At 48.0% G+C, this 21,601-nt stretch overlaps 1 protein-coding gene across 1 annotated transcript; it reads left to right on the top strand.

Moving 5' to 3' along the window:
• The first annotated feature begins 19 nt into the window (after window positions 1-19).
• On the top strand, window positions 20-20,556 carry LOC310769125 (cAMP-dependent protein kinase inhibitor alpha-like). The gene is made up of 3 exons (XM_083628246.1): window positions 20-86; window positions 17,177-17,328; window positions 19,516-20,556. Exons 2-3 carry the CDS (start codon window positions 17,184-17,186, stop codon window positions 19,596-19,598), a joined length of 228 nt encoding a protein of 75 aa, XP_083484372.1. The 5' UTR covers window positions 20-86; window positions 17,177-17,183; the 3' UTR covers window positions 19,599-20,556.
• The last annotated feature ends 1,045 nt before the right edge of the window (window positions 20,557-21,601 follow it).

Here is a 21,601-nt window from a genome sequence, read left to right as displayed (position 1 = left end):
TCGGCGGGGCGGGGCTTGGCAGTCGCCGAGCGCACCTGGGACGCGCCAGACGCCGGGCTGCAGGAGGAGCCTCGCAGTCGCGGCAGGTGCGTCGAAGCGCCGGGGCGGACGGGGAAGAGGCTGCCGGCCTTTGGAGCAGCAGCGCTGCGCTGCGTCGCGCACGGGGTGATTCCTCACAATGCTCGGAATAGGGATCTGCCCAGCCCTGCAGGAGCAGCTGGCCCCACTCAGCTGGGGTGGTGATGTCATTGCTGTCGCCTTGGGGCCGAGGTGGCTGGATCCGTATGACGTAATCTTGCAAGGTGTGCCGCTTGGCCCCCTGCAGCGCGGTAAGCGCCCAGCCACGTGCAGCCCAGCAGCCGACACCCGGCGAGGTCTTTTCCTTATTCCTTCTAGGGCTGACCCCTTGATTCAAGAAGTCCACCTTGACGACGCTGCATCGATGGAATTTATTTTATTGCATGGTTATCTTTAGAACTGGTATAGATAAAGTCTCTGTATAGACACACACATATTTTTAATAACCGAAGAACATAGGAACCGTATGGGTGTGGGCATCAAATAAAGAAATTAAAAATACTTAACTGAGAGTCGAAATTGTAGAAAGATTATTAACAGGATTTTCTTGGGGTCAAAAGAAAGCAATTTAAAACAACTGTTGTTGAGACATTTCATGCTGAATCTGGACGATGACAGGTGGGTGTTCTGCCCCACCCCACCCCCACCCCGCAATATGAATCCCAGCTGTGCCCATGGCATGCCATTCATTCATCCAGCTCAGCATTGCCGACACTGGCTGGCAGAGGCTTTCTGGGGTTTCAGGCAGAGGACATACCCAGCCCCACCTGCAGATGCAGAAGACTGAATCTAGGAGCTGATACCTTACTATTAAGCCACAACCCTTCCTGCACAGACATGAATAAAATCTGCATATGGGAAGAGAGAAAAGTTTCAAAGAGAACAGCATGCTTCCTTTGGTTTTGAATAATGCCCACGTAAGTTGAGGGTGCAGGTATTTGTTCAAAAGTACATGGTACCTTGGTTACATACGCTTCAGGTTACAGACTCCGCTAACCCAGAAATAGTACCTCGGGTTAAGAACTTTGCTTCAGGATGAGAACAGAAATCGTGCTCCGGCGGCACAGTGGCGGCAGGAGGCCCCATTAGCTAAAGTGGTGCTTCAAGTTAAGAACAGTTTCAGGTTAAGAACGGACCTCCGGAACGAATTAAGTACTTAACCCGAGGTACCACTGTACCACTTCTTCTTATGTGGCACTTCTCCTCTCTGCAGTTTTTTATAAATATGTTTCCTCCCTCTTTTTTAACCCTTTCAGAAAACTCTAAAAGCCCAGCTAACAGGAGGCACGTTGTCAGTTGATCAGTACGCTGATCTGGAGGCCGTATTTGAGGTCCTCTCCAAGCCTGTGGTTTTGTATCCATAGGATGAGATTCTGGAGAGAGGGAGGGAGATAAGTGATCAATCCAGTCTCTAGCCAAGTGTTAAGTATCCCTTTGCATGAGTACAGGGGATGGTTGCCACAGAAATTACACGCTAGAGGTGCTCCAGGAAGATGGGCTAAAGGGGGCAGGAAGTAGAGAACAATAGACTGTGGTCAGTCTTGTCCTGAACTGGGAAGAGACCAAGAAGCATGACTTGCTTTCTGTGCTGGATCCAAAGATATGGCTTACAGTGGGGAGGAAGACCGCTGGGAGAGTTGATGCCGTGAGCCCTTCCATCTTCTGTTCAGGCTGTATATGGCATGGAGAACACAGCTAGAGCAAAGTTTTATACTCCTCGAATATCACTAGACCTCATGGACATCCAAGGGAGCTGAACGCTGGAAGATGCAGGGCAGATAAAATCAAGTACCTTCTGCAGAGCATAGTTAAATGATGGCACTCACTCCCACGGGGAGCAGTGATGGCCACCAACTTGGATAACTTTAAAAGAGCACTAGACAATTCAATGAGGATAAGACTATCAATGGCTACTTGCTGCTATGGCCATATTCCACCTCCACTAAGAGGCAGTATGATGCTTAATACCAGTTGCTGAGAATCACAGGTGGGCAGAGTGCTGTTGAGCTCAGGCAGTGGCGGAGCTTCATGCTTTGGCACCAAGGGGCGGAGAGCAGGAGGGGGCATGGCTGTCGTGAATGAACGCATATGAATGAATTTTATTATTACAGTCACAGACCAGTTCCAGCTCACTTACAATATCAGGAAAATCGTAAAACACAACAGGAATACATTGAATTGCAATTGGGTATAACAGAGACAATACAGATATAGCAGTTAAAAATATATATAAAATCTTGATCACTAAAATATAACCTAAAATTGTCATTTAAAACCTTAATCATTTTGCTAGTACAGCTTATTCCCTAAGTTTTATGGCAGTCACACGGAATTTGGCCACCCTGAGCGTGATCTCTGGATCCTTGTCCTTTAGCAGGAGTTTTAGACATTGAAGTTCAGACCCATTTGGAGATTTCTGTGGCTGGCGTGTGTCCCGGGGGGGGGGTGTCCTGGGGGCGTGGCAGGCTGCCTGTGGGGGCGTGACGCCCAGCACAGGCAGGGGGCAGCCATGATGGCACCCCATCAGGATTGTGCTGCCGGGGCGGTGTACTCTCCCCGCCCCCCTCTTCCTCCGCCAGTGAGCTCAGGCCCTCCTTATGTGCTTCCCATAGGTTGTCCACCGTGAGAACAGGATGCTGGAATAGGTGGACCATTGGCCTGATCCAGCAGGCTGTTTTTATGTTTTCATGTTCTCAGCGGATAGCTCAGTTGCTTAGAGCATGGTGCTGATAATGCCAAGGTTGCAGGTTCGATACCCATATGGGACAGCTGCATATTCCTGCATTACAGTGGTACCTCTAGTCGCAGACACGATCTGTTCCAGGGTGCTGTTCGCAACATGAAAAGCCGCAACATGAAGCAAACGCAACAAGAGGTATGACTGTATAGGGAGTTGGACCAGGTGATCCTCAGCATCCCTCCCCACTCTACAATCTATGATCCATGTTGATCTTCCATAACACAGCATGGAGGAGGATAGGCAGGAGACTAGGATTGGTTGGCTCTGCCCGTCATTGGCTCTGACTCCACCTACTGTTGACCTCTTTGCCTTCTGCCCTACCAGCCACAATAGGCACCAACCCCCACTGCACTACGCTGGTTGCAGAGCCATGGGATTAGGCGCTTATGGTACCTTTTATTGCATCCCCCCTCCCCCACCCAGTGTGTTGTAATAAAGAGGAAGGCTTACAGCATTGAACTGGAATAGATCTGGCAGTAACCAAATGAAAGGCAGAATCTCAGGCCGGGTAGGCCGAGAGAGAAAAGTGAGAGTTTAAGTCAATGCGAGATGTAAAACAAAAGCATAGAAAAGGGATGCCATTGACTCTGATGGTGGTCCTCATCTCGCCTCCTGCACAGAGTTCTTTCCCCGCCGCCACCTCCCATCACGTCCCAAAGGGAGATTGTTCCAGTGTTGATCCAACACAGCCCCCAAACAGCCAAGCTGCTAAGTGAATTCTGCTTAGCTGCTGGGGTCTATATTTAGATCCCTGTGAAAGGGGTTAGCGAGTTGCCTGGAGCCAGCAGAGCATCTAAGGATGTCAGTGTAACAGCAGTTAGGGATGAAAAATAACCAGGAGCTTTAAGTAAATCCTTTGGACTGAGCAGGGCTGGGGGGAGGGAGCAGGAGAGAGAGTGAAAGCAGCCTCTGATTACAGATGGGAACTTCGCTGGAGCTTCGCCTGCGAATTGGCACCTCCTCTGTGCTGGAAAAGAGGGCAGCGCGCCACATAATTTCATGGCTAGATCTGTGGGTGGTGGGTGCTGGCAGATGGGGGGATGGACGTTTTGCAGAAAGAGAGCTCCAGCAAGCCCCCATCCTGTCACCCCGCTCAGTTTGCACAGTTTAGATCAGATTTTATATGGCTTTTGCCTGGTTTTATCCACGTTGTATGGCTGACTTTGATGCTGACTGCTTAGAGATAATTGTGATTAAGTGGCATGTGCATTGCCTAAATAAATAAAACAGCTGAAAGTGCTAAGATTGGCTGGTACTGCCTGTCGTTGGCTCTGACTTCCCCTACTGTTGGTCTTTCTGCCTTTTGCCCTATGAGTCCCAAAGGGCACCAACCACAACTGCTCAAACTGAACCCCACTATTGCAGTCATCGAGAAAAAAAGAATGCTCTCCAGGTCTTAGGCTGCTCCCTGTGATTACCAGTGGGAGAGCTACTGTGATCTAGCCTTCAGGCATGGACTACAGAGACCTAGGTTCAGATTCCCATTTGGCACCAAAGGTCACTATATGTCTGGCCTGTGTGTCACAGAGCTGTCAGGCAAAGAATGCCCAGAGTGAGGAATTAACTATTCATTGACAAAAGTACACTTGTGTAAGTTACGGAAAGGCATGTCCACCAATCCAATGTCCCTCAGCTGCCCATAGATGAGAACTTGATGAGGCAGTTGCTGCAACAGAGAGGCCCTGCCCCTGACCTCAGCTTATGTATCTCCCCCACCCAGGCTACACACGAGTAGGTGAAGACACTGTCTGTGTGTAACCTGCTTCTGCTCCTCTCTCTTCCATCCTTGCTTGGTCCTGGGAGGCAGGGGCAGAAGGAGGAGGTGTGAAAGCCCTTGACCCTACACCAGCCTGACCTCTCTCTCTGTCTCTCCTCCTGTGCCTGTTCTCTCCAGCCCTGCAGCTTCTCCTGCCTCTGACTCTCATCTCCTTGCAGTAACAGATCACTGATCCCTTCTTCTTCCAAGACAGTCTTCAACCCCATTTCTCTCAGTGCCCACACATCAGTATCCAGCCACCACTGCTCACTGTCCAGTCAGTCCCTGACACTATCCTTCCATCTTAGCTTAGCCTACTTAACAGGGTTGTTGTGAGAAGACCATGCGCAGATGGTACCATGCATGCCACCTTGAGTTAATCATAGAATTGTAGAGTTGGAAGGGGCCTCCAGAGTCACCTAAGTCCAATCCCCTGTAATGCAGGAAACTCAGCTAAAGCATCCATGACAGATGGCCATCCAACCTCTGCCTAAAAACCTGCAATGATATTTTTAGGAAAGTCGGGAAGAGTAGTAAGAAATGGCACTGCCATCAGATTCCAGGGATGGAGAAGGATTAAATCCTATTTGGAAAAGTGAATCCATTGGGATGCATCTGAAGTTGTGTTTGTTTTCTGTTTTTAATGTTCTCATTTTTATAATAATTAAAATACATGCCACAGCTCCTACCACTGTCAATACTATATATAGCTGGTGTGAACTAACACTTAAAAATGCAAGAACAGAGAGACCAAGGAAAGAAATAGCACAATTCCACCACCAAAGCAACAGACCAGGCTTGGGACCACATGGCCCTCTAGGTCATGTTGCACTACAACTCCTATCATCCCTGGCTGCTGATTAGGTTGGCTGGGACTGATGGGAATTGGAGTCATCTGGAGTGCCACAGCTTCCCTACTCCTGCAATAGACCAAAAGACTAACAAGCTGAGAAGTACTACAACAGATAAACCTCCATCATGCTCAAGCTGCATTGACATCCAGTATTTTAAAAAATGGTATTTTCTTAATGCAGGGAACCTTATATCCAGTACCAGAAATGGCCCTCCAGGCCTTTCAATCTGACCCTCAGGACTCTCTGCAGACTGTGCCTTTTCTCCTACCAGCCCTGATCCACAGCCTCCTCCAGTTCTTTAGTCTGGCTGGCACATGCCCTGGAACTATACAAATGTGTGTTGGGATATGTGTGCAGAAGCCTCTAATTCTAAATGGCTGGACTCCTGAACAAAGATAAGGGGCACATCTGCCCCCCCCCACAGGCATGTGGCCCTTGGAAGGTTGCCCACAAAGGATTTCAGCCCTCGGGCTGAATCTTGAACAGCAGCCATTTCAATACAGGGCCTTGCAAGATCACCTTCTAAGGAACATCAACCTCAACAAGCCTGACCAGAGGCAAGCATTAGATGATGGCGTTTCTACCACACAGGATAGGGCCTTTCTGTTGTTGGCACTAGGAAAGGCTTTTAACTGTGAAAAGGAACAGCCTAAAAGTGTACCCTGAAGAGATGGGGCTATAGGACCAGCTATGTACTCCTTTTATTTCAGCTTAGATCTTGCTGGAACAATGCCTTTTCTGACCATTGTCTCTCTCTGGCCTCACACTAGCATCCTGGCTGGACAGCTCTTAATAGCCTTGTCCTGGAGATTGCACCTAGTCCTGCTGGACAGCTCCACTGCCTCCACCATTCTCACCCAGTTCCAGCGTTGGTCCACTTAACAGTTACTTTGTACCAGTGTAGGGTCCTGCATTCCTCAGGATTCCTTATTAGTGTTCTGCTCCAAGCAGCTAGAAGACTGAAGATCCTGGGCAAGACATGGCACAGCCAGGACTGACCATTCCACATGACGCACAAACCGAAGCTATTTTAGAATGTTGCTTCAGCAACATGTAACCTCAGGCTGAGCCTCAAATAAGGCTGCAGCTCAGTCTGGGTGATTTGCTCGACCACCTACTGGAAGAAACTCTTCTGGTTGAAAAGGCTTAGCCTGTTTCAGCAGCCATGGACTCTGGCAGTGCAAAGAAGAGCATTTAGTCAGAAAACCACAAGAGATGAACTATCTTTTTGTCCCCTTTAAGACTTTTCCTACTTTAGTACTAGGTCTTCATTTGGTTGTCTGGGGGCCATAAAGAGATACACACACAAATGCAAACAATCATCTAAGATGGATTGCATCCCAGTTTTAGGGTTTTCTCTCTCTCTTCTCATAAAACAACCCCTACAAAAACCTAAATACAACAAAATGACAATGAGGAGAGAGAAAAAGGGGGGGCAAAGTGGGTCCTGTCTTGACTATGACAGAGTCTGGAGGAAGCAAGGTAGAGCGCCCAGCAGGGACAATGGACCAACAAGCAGAGACAGAGTAGCAACTGGTCAAGAACCAGACTCTGGAAACAAGAGTGGTCAGAGACAGCTTCAGAACCCTGGACAGGTCCCATGAAAGAAACAACTTTGTCCAACAAGAGCTGGGTTCTTGCATTCTTCCCCAGCTTGGTTACCTTTCCCAGGCTCTGCCCTATTGCTGAAGAATGCAGATACTTGAAGGGGTAGTCCTCTGGCTTGACTCTTGCCACATCTCTGCTAAGTCTTCAGTTGTGCACAGACTCAGTAGCACAGGAGGCCCTTGGGATCCTTGTGGAGGCGTCTCCAGTTCAGAAGGTCCCTAGCTGCTGGACAGGGTCTAGATTCAGATTTACACTTGCTGCCCTGGGGCCCTGAGACCTTGAGCCTTAGAGTGAAAACCAGGGCTGCCATTTGATAGACGAATGCAGCTGTAGGCGGAGGTGAAATAGGGAGCAGTTGGGTGGGCAGAGCTGCAAGCCAGCCTGCAGCCCTCAGGTGTATTGGGAGTTGATGTGCCATCAACTAGCGTGGGAGAAAGCTTCAAGTGGCTACCAGTTAGCTAAGTTCAAACTGTACTGGTGTACAAAGCCCTATACAGCTTTGGAACGGGATACCTAAAAGATGATCTCACTCATTATACACTCATTATACACTCAACCAATCACTGTGCTCTGCTGGAAAGGGCCTCCTGCAGATACCATCTCATCAGGAGGTCCATTCCATATGATGTAGGAATCAGCACTTTCGCACAGTGGCACTTACCCCTTAGAACACCTCCCCAATACACATCAGACAGCCCTGCTCACACTGCACAGTTAAAGCAGCATCATACCAGTTTAAGTAGGCATGGCTTCTCCCAAAGACTTATAGGAGCTCTAGTTTGTTAAGTGTGCTGAGACTTGTTAGGGGACTCCCACATTCTGTTCCCACAGCTAAAATATTCAGAGTGGCATAACAATCAATCACTCTTCCCAGGAAACTCTGCAAATTGTAGCTCTGTGGGGGGAATAGGGGCCTCCTAACAACTCTCAGCAGGGACGCAGATGGCACTGTGGGTTAAACCACAGAGCCTAGGACTTGCTGATCAGAAGGTCAGTGGTTCGAATCCCCACAACGGGGTGAGCTCCTGTTGCTTGATCCCTGCTCCTGCCAACCTAGCAGTTCGAAAGCACATCAAAGTGCAAGTAGATAAATAGGTACCGCTCCGGCGGGAAGGTAAACGGCGTTTCCGTGTGCTGCTCTGATTCGCCAGAAGCAGCTTAGTCATGTTGGCCACATGACCCAGAAGCTGTACGCCGGCTCCCTCGGCCAATAAAGCAAGATGAGCACCGCAAACCCGAGTCGTCCGCGACTGGACTGAATGGTCAGGGGTCCCTTTACCTTTTTAATGACTCTCAGCAGCCTTAACAAACTACAGCTCCCATAAGTCTTTGGGGGAAGTCGTGACTGTTAATAATATTATTATTTATACCCTGCCCATCTGGCTGGGTTTCCCCAGCCACTCTGGGCAGCTTACGGCAGATCTAAAAACATAATAACTTTGGCTGCTCCCATTGGAAGGAGCAAACATGCACAGCAGTAGATTTGCCATCCAGCTTCTCTGTGAAAATAACTGGGAAATAGTGATGATGATGATGATGAAGATGGTGATGAAGATGGTGATAATATCTCTTCATCCTTCCCTGCACTGTTGGGCATTGGACTAGATGACCCACAGGGTACTTTCCAACTCTACAAATTTATGATTCTGTGATTTTCTACTTCAATCCCTGAGCAACAGGTCATCAAATTTGTTGTTGTTCTTACTAGTACTACTACCACCATTATTTGAACAAAAATCTACAGACACAGCAGCCCTCCCCAGCAATAAAGACAGTAACGAAAGCTTAAGGGGCAACAAATCGTTGCTAACAACCAACCACAAACACCATCATAGCCTGTCAAAAGCCTTGGAAAAGAGGTATGGCTGCTGCCATTGGGTTAAAAAAAAACTGCCAGAGACAAGCTAATCCACATCCCTGGCAGCTCCAAAATAGCCATGTGTAGAAAGGCAGGCACCAAGTGTTGTGCCAGCTGGGAGGCAGGAAAGCAGGAGGAAGGCAGAATGGGGGGGGGGACAGAGAGAGGGGATTTATACAGGGTGTGTGGGAGAAGCAGAAGCCCTGCTTTCCCTGCTCCTAAACAGTGCAGAAGAGAAAGGAAATGGACCACTGCTAGGCCTGGTTAGCCAGGGGGGAAAGCTGAAATGTATCCAGGTCTCCCCCTTCAAAGCAGTTGGTAGATCCGGCAGGCAAATCAGGCAGCTAGCAGTCTGCTGATACCCAGAGCATCGTGAGAGCGGTTCAGCCAAGGAGAGAGAGAGAGAGACGGAGAGATGCTTTTGTTGGCCATGGAGACTGTCTGGGCACAGTGAAACCCCTTTCCACAGGCAGATTCTGTTCTCACCCCAATCTCACCGGAGACCACCACAGCGGCAGAACCGGCTCTCCATTTCTTAGCAGTCCATCTGGTAAGCGTGCCTGGCTGCTTTGTGCCCTTGATGTGGAGGTGGCTGGATGGTTTGTGGAGGAAAAGAGAAAAAGGGAGGGATCTGGGAAGGAATGGCGGGAGGTGTTACAGGTGGCTTACGATGGGTTCTACTATTCTGGATGTATATATGGATCAGTGCATTATTTATCCATCCAGATAGCTAGTGTAAGTTCCTTGGGGGTTAAAGAAGAAGAAGAGTGTGTGTGTGTGTGTGTGTGTGTGTGGGGAGAGAGAGAGAGAGAGAGAGAGAGAGAGAGAGAGAGAGAGAGAGAGAGAATTGGCTTCCATGGCCAACTATGGATGTGCAATGCAAAGAAAATAAACTTTCTAAAAAGCAAAAAATTCTTCACTTGTCATTTTCATCTTTGAAGCCATGTGTGCATTAGCAGGGTTTTTGTGTGTGACAAATACTCCAAGTGGAATGACTGACATTCTCATTGTGGTGGTGGTGATAAAAGGAGGAGCCCATCTGAAACCTCGCCAAGCATACGAGCAGATGGCTCTTTACTATAGTTGTCGTCTATTTGCACAAGTCACATAGTGGAGTCACAGTGGTTATGGATTGCGATATCGGCTTGGCGAGTTTGGGGTGTGTTGGTGAAGCAATCGGAGAGCCTTCCCTACATATGTATTTGGTAGAGAAACATGTCTTCCCAGGTGCTTTGATTGCGCGAAGCCTCGGAAACTGGCTTCTGAAGGTCTCCTGTGATTAGATGCTTCCTTGCAACATCAGGCTGGAAAGTTGAGGTGAGCAAAGAGAGGGGATTGTGGTATCAGAGCTGAAGATGGAATTGGGTGGCATAATTTTGACACAAAGTCCCTGCTATTTTCCAGCATTCATATAAATGGAAAAGACCATCGTCCGGTGGAAGAACATCTGCTTTGCATGCATTCGGTCCCAGGTGCAGTCACTGGCAATTCCAGGTAGGGCTGGAACCCCACCTGAAATCCTGGAGAACTGCTTCCAGTCAATGGAGGCAATGCTAAGCAATGGTCTGACTCTGTACAATGTTCCTGAACAGGCAACTGCACCAAGCAATAGCATCATCTCATTTTAATCCTATTTCACACACACTGTCTTTCTCAGTACCTCATTTAGGCTCATGTGATCCAGTACCCAGATCCACCCACTGGCTGGCATCAGAATCCCACGTTTCACAAACCCAGTTGCCCATCAGTGTCCTACATCTGCCCAAATGAAGTCCCACAAACTTTATTCTCCCTCTCTCTATCTCCAGCTTTTCAGCCTGAAATTTTCCAGAGCAAACCCTAGTTTCAACAGTGGGAACTAGCACAGGGGGGAGCCAATGTGGTTTCTATGGGCGCCCATACACCCAGAGAGGCCTTTCATGGTGCCCACAGGGCCACCTCTCCCCGCTGAAATTGGTAGCCAATAGAATAGGGAGTGGGAGCGGTGTGTGTTTGGTTGAGGTGTGTATATGGTGCACAGAAGATAGGAACATAGGGATGTGCTTTACACTGAGTCGGACCACTGGTCCATCTAACTCGGCACTCTCTATAGCAACTAACAGCGACTCTTCAGGGTTTAAGGCAGAGGTCTCTCCCAATCCTACCTGGAGATGCTGTGGATCGAACCTTATACCTTCTGCATGCAAAGCAGATGCTCTACCACTGAACCACAGCTCGCATGTTGACTATAGTTTGTCTGCTTTGCAAATTTGCCCATGGGTCCTAAAAGGATAGCAACTCCTGGTCTAGCAGCATCTCTGTGCTGCATGCTGTGAAAAGGAATTCTTCTCCTCCCGTGCTACTAATCCTCATTAAACCAAGAGAGCCAATTAAACAAGCCACCACTGAATTTATGATCGCTCTACTTTGGAGCACAGATAAGATTTCTAGCTTCTCCTTCATGACATGTTAGCTTTCCAAATTCAGGGCGGTGAGCTACTTCCAAAAATGTAGTTCCTCAATATGTTTCTGAGGTGTATAAATCGCATAGTAGGTTGACCATCGTGTGTGTGTGTGTGCATGTGTCCCGTTGTTTCAACAGTGGAAAATAGGTGCAGTCTTGTAGCACATATATCCAGGTAAATGTTTGTGTGGGCGCACACATACATATCTTTGTATATAGATAAAAACGTAATGCGGTCATCACGCTGCAGTTTGTGCATCTGCCAAAAGGTGCCCAAACCAACTGCAACATGGTGGCAGGCAGGCATGTGAAGAAGCAGTGCAGGTGGAGAGTGGTTTGGTTAGGTGCAAAGGAAAGAGGGGGTGGCCAGGTGCAGTTGGCAAAGGAGTCAACAGGTAGGTAGGATTGGCAAGTAAAGCAAGCAGGGGGAGCAGCTGTGTGTGTGTGTGTGTGTGCGCACACACACACACACATGCGTGCATTCAGTCAGCATTCAGTGACCCCATTTGTGGGGTGGTGGGAGGTTTGTCCTCTTTGATTTCCTTTCTCTAAGGATTTTTTTTTTGTCCTTCTGAAAACCTTGGGTTTCCCCCAAGCCTGTTGATATGTAATTTTGTGGGTGTGGATGGTGCTGTTTTGGCTACACAAGTCATGCTGGTTTGGGCTGATGGGAGTTTTCTAAACCATTGCAGGGGGGGAGCATCAGACTGGGGAAAGCTGGTATGTAGAATATTTGGATCTGTTTATACTTGTTCTGATAACAGCTGTAGGTCAAAACACATGCAGCAACATTTGCTGCCTGGACATGCAATTATGGGGAGAGGGAGGCTGAAAGGAAAGCACTACATTGGCAATTGTATTGCTACTGGCAAATGTAAGCATCAGTGGGGTGTAGTGGTTGGAGCACTTGGCTAGAACCTGGGAGACCAGGGTTCAAATTCACATTCCACAGTGAAGCTCACTGGGCCACTTTGGACCAGTCACAGAAGAAGAAGAAGAAGAAGAAGAAGGGGAGTAGTAGTAGTAGTAGTTTGGATTTTATATCCCGCTTTATCACTACCCGAAGGAGTCTCAAAGCGGCTAACATTCTCCTTTCCCTTCCTCCCCCACAACAAACACTCTGTGAGGTGAGCGAGGCTGAGAGACTTCAGAGAAGTGTGACTGGCCCAAGGTCACCCAGCAGCTGCAGGTGGAGGAGCAGAGACGCGAACCCGGTTCACCAGATTACGAGTCTATCGCTCTTAACCACTACACCACACTGGCTCTCAGCCTAACCTAACACAGTTGCTGGAGGTGCGGGGAGAGAAATGGGGAGGGGCAGAGACATGCATGCCACCTTGAGCTGCCTGGAAGAAAAGTAGGCTTTGCGCCAAATTTGGTGGAAATGCACACCAAATCAGGCCAAATAATGATCACTCAGACTTAGGTTGCTCTACCAGGAGAGATCTGGTGTTGTCAGAGAGGAAGGAGAGACATGTAGCTCCAGGGATGCAGCAAACCCCAGCAGGATTTAATCCTCCCCTCACCAACTGGTTTGGGTAGGTTGCAATCCTGCTGTTTCCAGGGTGCTGCTTCTCCAGTAGGTTCCTCAGTGGCAGGAAGAAAACCCCAGAAGGATTAAAATGCTTCTGACTACAGGAAATTCCTTCACAAGTTAGGGATGCGGGTGGCGCTGTGGTCTAAACCACTGAGACGTTTGGTTTTGACGATCGGTAGGTCAGTGGTTCGAATCTGTATGATGGGGTGAGCTCCCGTTGCTCTGTCCCATCTCCTGGCAACCTAGCAGTTTGAAAGCACACCAGTGCAAGTAGATAAATAGGTACCACTGCGGTGGGAAGGTAAACGGCACTTCCATGCGCTCTGGCACTCATCACGGTGTCCCGTTGCACCACAAGTGGTTTAGTCATGCTGGCCACATGACCCAGAAAGCTGTCTGTGGACAAATGCTGGCTCCCTTGGCCTGAAAGTGAGATGAGCGCCGCAACCCCATAGTCTCCTTTGCCTGGACGTAACTGTCCAGGGGTCCTTTGCCCTTTTTTTACCTTTACTCCTTCACAAGGGAAAGGCATTTGCAAAGCAGCACCCAGCAGGACTGAACCCTCCTGCTTGCAGGGTGGTTCAGGGGAAGAGAAAAACAGTGCCTCCTTCTCCCATGTCAGCAGGGGGAGGGGAGCCCCAGGCCTTGCTTTCTGTTTATAGCAGGGGTGGGGAATCTGTGGTTTTCCAGATAATGTTGGACTCCAACTCCCATCATCCCTGACCATTGTCCATGCTGGCTGGGGCTAATGGGAGTTAGAGTCCAACAACACATGGAGGAACACAGGCTCCCCCATGCCTATTTATTTATTTAGGCAATGCATGTGCAACGTAATCACAATTGTCTCTTAAGTGGTGTCCATCAAACTCAACAATACAGTAAAGATAAAATTGGTTATAATTATAAAATCATAGTTTATTCTTTTAGAAATTTGAGGCATCGGGGCTGAAACATGAAGAATTCTCAGATATAGATATAGATATCATATATATATATATATATATATATATATATATATATATATATATGCACTTTGTGTGTGTGTGTATATATAAAATTATGGCATTCTCAACCCCAGAAAAGGCAAAATAGAGAAAAAGTAAATCTAGTAAGAATAACAATAACAGGAGCCATCCTTTGCAAACAGGCTCAGTGGGAGCATATGCTACATGGCCTTTTTAAAGCTTAAATTGGCTCTAAGAGCTGAGTCACATACGCCTGGATACCAGTGGAACTTTTGTCACCTTGATTAGTCAATATTTTGACAGTTCTCACGTTTGGCTGAGAGTTATCTCCTCCATTAGAAAGCCTTGTGTTTGAGGTGCAAATTTCAACAGTGGCAACTCATCTGTGATGGCTCATTTGCTCGCCATGAAACGTAATGAGTGTGTGTGCTGACCTTAAGAGTCAGAAAGTACATGGGATTCCTCCAGTTTTACAGAGTGCACTCCAGTTCATGAGTCCAATGGTTTGGGGGAGAAAAGCTGAATGGTCATCTTTTTTATGGGGGGGGAGGTGTCACTGTTTCACCAGGGTGAGCATTTCCAGCCAAGAGGCTTACTAGAGAACAATGTTGTAGAGCAAGCTCATGATGTGTGGTTGCTATGGAAGATCAGAAGAGCATGCTGGGTAATTTTGGTCAGGTGGCTCCATTTATCCTGTTCTGCTGAGGCTTGGGGCCCACAAGAGAAATGGTGGTGATGGATCCCAGGTCAGCTCAAGTCAGGGGCACATCAACAATCAGCTAATAAAGTGCTTTTCAACCAGTGTGCCATGGCACCCTGGGGTGCCTTGAATGGTGGTCAGGGGTGCCGCGGGCAACACTGGCCTCTGTCCCTCTTTCTTTCCCTCCCTCCTCTGGTGTCTTCTTGTGTCTCTGCCTCCCAAAGTCTTGCACAGCTATTTATTGCAGCATCCATAGCTATAAGCCCCACAGGTGAATAGCGCCTCTGGGAAGCACCTTTCTTTGGGGCCGGGGGCAGGCTGAGGGAACACTCCACAAGGGAGGGTGTATGAAAAGGGGTGAGGGGCTGCTAACTCTGCAGGCAAGAGGTGACATAACTGGGCTCCTGAGCCCCACAGGGGTGCAGCAGAAACTCCATGTACAGCAGAATGGCTTGGCTCCTGAACAAATCAGCTCCCGAAAGCCACAAACCCGGAAGTGGGTGTTCCAGTTTGCAAATGTTTTTCGGAAGCCGAACATCTGATGCAGCTTCTGCGACTTCCGATTGAGTGTTGGAAGCTCCTGCAGCCAATTAGAAGCCGCGCCTTGGTTTTCGAACGGTTTCAGGAGTCGAATGGACTCCCAGAACGGATTAAGTTAGAGAACCAAGGTACCACTGTAGTTAGTCAAGGGAGCCATCGGCTCAAAAAGGTTGAAAACCTCTGAGCTAATGGAACGTGCTTAGTTTTGCCATGGCCTGAGGTGCCATCTCATGCCGAAGATTGTGCTTCAACGAAGGGCTTTAACTTTGCCCATTAACTTTGGGAGGAGGGTGCCCAGTACCCACAAATATAATATTGTGGGTGCCAGGCTCCAGTGGCCTGATGACTGTGGTAACACAGATGTGAGCTTTTCCCTGATGGATCCAGTGTTGTGGAATGCCCTCCCTGCTGAAATACGAGCAGCGCCATCAGTATTGGCATTCTGCTGGCTCCTCAAGACACACCTCTGGGCAAGCAGTCCCCTGAAGTGAACTTGTGTTTTTATTGTTTTAACTGTTTCTTAATTTTTTAAATCATTATTCTTTTTAACTTTTTGCTTATCATATATTTTATTTATTAAAGAGGTTTCAATGTTGTTGTGTATTTTTATTATGGATCAGAGTTGTGAACGGCTTAGAAACCATTTTATCTTCCGCATAGGACTTAATTGAAAATAATCCAAAAGCTCTAAGAACAATAAAATAAAATCAACATACTCTAAAACAATAAAAACCACCCACACAGACTCTCAAAACAGTTATATCATATATCAAATTGATATTCCGTAAATGACTGGGTTACACCTCAGGGGGAAATTCCCTAAACAAAACTGTTTTCAGGCTGCACCTGACCATCATCACACTAGGCACCTGTCTGATTTCAGCTGGCAATTGATTCCAGAGAGCTGGAGCTGCAACACTAAAAGCCCAGTTTCTGGTGCAGGCTAAGCACACCTCTGGGGCATTTGTTACTCTCAGCAGTGCTCCATTTGAGGAGTGCAGCTGCTGAGAAGGGATATAGCAGGAAAGGACCTTATATGCTAAAAGCAAAACCTTGACTTGTGCCTGCTGGCATCTTGGCAGCCAGATCAGCTCCTTCAGCAGAGGCGTCACACAATATCAACGGTGTGCCTTAGTCAACAATCTGCTGCGTTCTGCAACAGCTCTTTGTTGAAGGGTTTTATGCAGACAGTAAAGGTCCAACTCTTAGGGGTGCTAGCAGTTCGAAAGCATGTCAAAGTGCAAGTAGATAAATAGGTACCGCTCCGGCGGGAAAGTAAACGGCATTTCCGTGCGCTGCTCTGGTTCACCAGAAGTGGCTTAGTCATGCTGGCCACATGACCCGGAAGCTGTACGCCGGCTCCCTCGGCCAATAAAGCGAGATGAGCGCCGCAACCCCAAAGTCGGTCACAACTGGACCTAATGGTCAGGGGTCCCTTTACCTTTACCTAGCACAAGTGTGGGGAACCTTTGGCCATCCAGATGTTGCCAAACTGCAACTCCCATCATCCCTTGCCATTGGCCATGCTGGCTGGGCCTGATGGAACTTGCAGCTCAGGAACATCTGCAGGGCCAAAAGGTTCCCCTGCAGTAGGCAATTGCAACCCACATGCCGGGAAGTTAGCACTGCAGCTCTACTGCCCCAGCAAGCTAGGTAAAGATAAAGGACCCCTGGAGAGTAAGTCCAGCCAAAGGCAACTATAGGGTTGTGGCACTCATCTTGCTTTCAGGCCGAGGGAGCAAGCGTTTGTCCACGGACGCCTTTCCGGGTCATGTGGCCAGAATGACTAAACCGCTTCCAGAGCGCACTGAAACGCCATTTACCTTCCAGATAGACAAAGGGTCTGCCCTGGAATAAGTCAGTTCCCTGTGTTCCTTTCTGGGGGTGGCAGCTTTCAAACTCCCTGCCTTTCGGACCCAATTGGGATGAGTTTTCCCATTAACAGGAGCGGATCTCCGGAGCAATGAAATGCTGGTGGTGCCATTTAGATCTGCATAGCAGGGGATCTAGCTCACTTAAGCTTTTTCTTCTACGTATCTCGTAGGCATGCCAACAGGGGCCCTTGCCTAACTCGGAACTTCCTGTGTGTCGTTTCAGGGGAAGTATGACTGAGGTGGAGCCTGTGTTAGATTTTGCATCATCTGGGCGCACTGGTCGAAGGAACGCGTTGCCGGACATTTTGGGCTCACCGTCCGGTGTCACTCCCACTGACTTGCCTATGAAACTGGCGGAAATGTCTCTAAACTCAGGTAGATATCAGCCCTATTCTCTAACGCTTCCCATGTCAGTGGTAGCTTTGGCCAATGGATCTGGTCCTAACATCCTTCCTCTGTTATACTGGACCTGTTGGTTTGAATGGCCCTAGTACACCCAAAACCTGTTAGAATTCCTGCTCCATGATTGAAGTCATGGGATTGTTGTCTATCACATGATGGTATATGTTTTGACTCCACAGAGTGGAGTGACGAAGACAGAATGTTTGTGTTATTGTGTTCCGTGAAGAGGGACTATTGTCCTTTGTTCTTTCTCTTTGCTGTCTGATGCTAGAGAGAGAGGGAGCCATGTTGCACTGCTCTGTGTGTGTTTATATGTAAATAAAGTAGATTAGCCAAAATGCTGAGTTGCTGAGGTCTGTTATACAAGCTGCGAAGACTCTGTGGATCCCTAAGTGTGCCGATGTCTGTTGGCATCGGTCGCTGTGATGTTCAGGCAGAAAAAAGCTTTTGAAGCTCCTGAACGATCGACCAGGAAAGAGATAACATGCCAGTCGGGCATGTGTCTCTGCCATGGTCCTACTCGAGTGTAGGATGAACTCCTGACAAAACCTACTCAGTAATGAGATTGCCGAACCTGCAACTTCTTGCATGCAAATGAAACAGCTTGTGCAAGGACATAAAAATAGCCTGCTGGATCAGGGCAGTGGCTTATCAGGTCCAGCATCCTGATCTCACAGTGCCCAACCAGATGCCTGAGGGAAACCAGTGAGCAGAACATGAGCACACGAGCCCTCTCTCCTTGCATGGTTTCCAGCAGCTGTTATTCAAAAGCATTGAGGCCTACAACTGCGGAGGCAGGGCATAAATATCATGGGTAGTAGCTATTGCTAGTCCCTTCCTTCATGAATTTGTCTAATCCTGTTTTAACGCCATCCAAGTTGGTGGTCATCTGTCAAGGCTCTGCCAAGGCTTCGGGAAAGCTATTCCTCCTCCGGTTACAGCAAGAGTAGAGAAAACAAGGAGAGTCCTTTTTAATGAGTTTTATTCCATCCTAATAGGGAGAGACATGGGACGTGGGTGGCGCTGTGGGTTAAACCGCAGAGCCTAGGACTTGCCGATCAGAAGGTTGGCGGTTCGAATCCCCGTGACGGGGTGAGCTCCCATTCCTCGGTCCCTGCTCCTGCCAACCTAGCAATTCAAAAGCACGTCAAAGTGCAAGTAGATAAATAGGTACTGCTCCGGCGGGAAGGTAAATGGCGTTTTCGTGCGCTGCTCTCGTTCGCCAGAAGCAACTTAGTCATGCTGGCCACGTGACCTGGAAGCTGTACGCTGGCTCCCTCGGCCAAGAAAGCGAGATGAGCGTCGCAACCCCAGAGTCGGCCACAACTGGACCTAATGGTCAGGGGTCCCTTTAACTTTACCTAATAGGGAGAGACAAAAGAAAGCAACAAGCCTTAACAATGGTTGCTCCAAACTGGGCTCCTCCTCCCTCCTTCCTATCAACAGCCCCTTCCCTTACAGTGGCCACTCGTGGTCAAATGCCTTTGAGTCCTTTGTTCCTTACTCCTAATGAATGTCGTGTTCTGGGAGAAGGGGGATCAGAAATACTTTCCAGTGACAACATGTCAGCTGGCTGCCCTGCCCCAGTCCTTCCCCCCTCTCCTTCTTCTAACACTGCCCAACCCTTTTGTTCGCCTATCTCTGAGTTGGGACTTCCCTCAGACTTCTCAAACTCCTGCTGTAAATCAAAGCTACATTTCTCTTCTCCCTCAGCGTCAGAAGAAGGGGGCGGGTGATCTCCACCATTCCTCCTCTCTCTCACCTTCTTGAGTCCCATCCCTGACATCATCATTGCCTCCTGGGAGAGCAAATTCCATAGTTTGACTATGTACAGTATGAAGAAGTACTTTCGTTTATTTGTCCTAAATCTTCCAGCATCCTAAACCTAGTGTCCTAGACCTTACCATCAAGCTACAGCCTTATTCTCCACAGAGATTAATTATGTAATTAAAAATCTGTTTCCACTGCAGGAGATGGTGAGATGCATAATACAGGTTTTAGCAGGAGCCAAATTGCAGCAGAATAGAAACATCACAGGCCGAGATGGAACCTTGTTCCCTCCTTGCATCTTTCATTGAAATGCACATTTTTTCTGGCTGCTCCTTCGCTCATCTTGTCTCTTTGCTTGACCCTCTCCCCACCTCCCCTCCCCAATCCCAGACAGGTCTCAAGAAATGCAGTCGCCAGCCACAGAGGTGCCCCCACCAGTACCTCAAAGCCCAGAGCTGAAAGATACCTCTTAACCCCTCCTCATGGAGGCATCAGAAGCCACATAGGACATGGAAGGACTTCCCGGTATCAGAAGAGGTTTGCCTGGAGTTGTGTGTGTGTTTGTGTGGGATGACCCAGCAAGGCTGTCTTACATCTCTCGGCATGGACTGACAGAGGAAGACTGGAGGGATTCCACAGCAATCTGTTTTACAAAGATGACGGCAGAACCTTGAAGGGACCATTTTCTTCTGTGGGACTTGAGGGGAGCGAAAGAAGAGGAAATGGAGGGTCTGTTGAAATGCGTAGAGAGCCTAGGAAGCTGCCTTGTATCAACACAGACTATTGGCTCTATCCAGCTCAGTATTGTCAACACTGATTGGCAGCAGCTGTCCAGGATTTTTGGATGAGCATATTTGTCAGCTGTATCTGGAGATGCTGAGGGTTAAATCTGTGACCTTTGACATGCAAAGCATGTTCTCTGACCCTGAGATAGTCCCCCCTTCCCTAACTGTACACTTGCTATCCCTTAGAGGATCCTGAAGGTTATTAAAGGATCCAAGTTGTTATTTCCTTCTTCTTCTTCAGAGAGTGCATTCTTCACTGTGATGTTTGGGGAAACGACTTATTTATTTGGGATTGGGGATTTGGTGTTGTCGTTTTTTCACCAACAGATCCAGTATTCTTTTTCACACACAAAGGGGCAAAATGTGAGATCAGCTTATCCACCATCCCGGTTGATCCCCCACCAAGAGTGCAATTATGTCCTGTATACTTAGGAAATTTCGGTGGTTTGAGGAACAAAATTGCTCCAACCTCTCAAAAAAGGAAAGAAACATAATGGCACTACCAACCTGGTCTTCAAGAAGATGAATTTGGAATTCAAAACATTAAGATGGCAAAACGTCTTGTTGCATCTTAGTAACTACTTGGTTCACGGGCATATATGGGTTGGTGTCTGTGTAGAATTTGATGTTGAGCTCATTCTGAAAATATCAGAAGGAAGGGAATATTACAGGGAAGGACTCAAGTTTCAAGTCCTCATGGTTGTGAAGCAATGCTCACGTTATAGAAATGACAGAAGGGTCTCACCATCTTCCCTTAGATGACAAACACACACACACCAGCTACTATATTTTGGAAGGTCACAGGGTGGCATTCTGCTAAAATTTGGAGGTGATTATCAGGGTGTGTGACTTCTGTTAGGTGTTCCCTCTCCCTTTTCCTCTATCCTTTGAGTGCTGGAGCAAAGACAGGCTTTAAAAATGTCCAGGCAACGCCTGAGAAACTATTACAATTGCAGGAGGGAGGGTCAGAAAGATTTCCAGTTGTATACATATTTAAAGCACAAAGTCCATATGGTCCTGATTATGATATAGCTGTCATCCCAGTAATTGACAGGTAATTACCCTGCCTCCCATTGCATCAGAACAATGGCTTAAACACAAAGGAGTGGAAACATAGACAAAGGATAGAATGGAAATATAGAATGGAAATATAGACAAAGGCTGCCCCCCCCCAAAAGACCTCTTCCTGTTCCCAAAATCCACCACATTGATGAGCTTTCATGCCCACACACCTCTGTTAAGAACATTGGACTGGTTTCCTCCGGGGCAAAGATTATGCAAAAATTCAGAGATGGAACGGACATGTTGTAGAAAAGTGGGTTGCCCCAGTTTCTAGAGTTATAAAGCACTTGTGTTTAGTGAGGATCTGTTCGTGCTAATACTGCTCATTAAACTTCCACCATTCCAACAACTGTCTGGTATTACTTTCTGGTTTTAATTCCAAAATGTAGCTCAGACCAGAGGTTTTTTAGCTATTCTGCTCTGTGCGTTAGTACCCTAGGGAGGCAGGTCTGCACCCAGCATCTGACAGCTCCTTGGTGGGTGACATGGTAAACGCCATAGAAGTGTCAGAGATAGACTCCAATGGCCCTGGAAAAGGATGTGGGGCTGGAGAGGGAGGCATGGCTCTCCCTTAGGATCCTCAGTATCAAGCTCTCCAACCCTCCCTCTACATCTCCAACAGACCATCT

This window comes from Podarcis filfolensis (genome assembly GCF_964270895.1).
Source record: "Podarcis filfolensis genome assembly, chromosome: 8".
Lineage (NCBI taxonomy): Eukaryota > Metazoa > Chordata > Lepidosauria > Squamata > Lacertidae > Podarcis > Podarcis filfolensis.
This window is presented reverse-complemented; position numbering and strand designations above follow the sequence as displayed.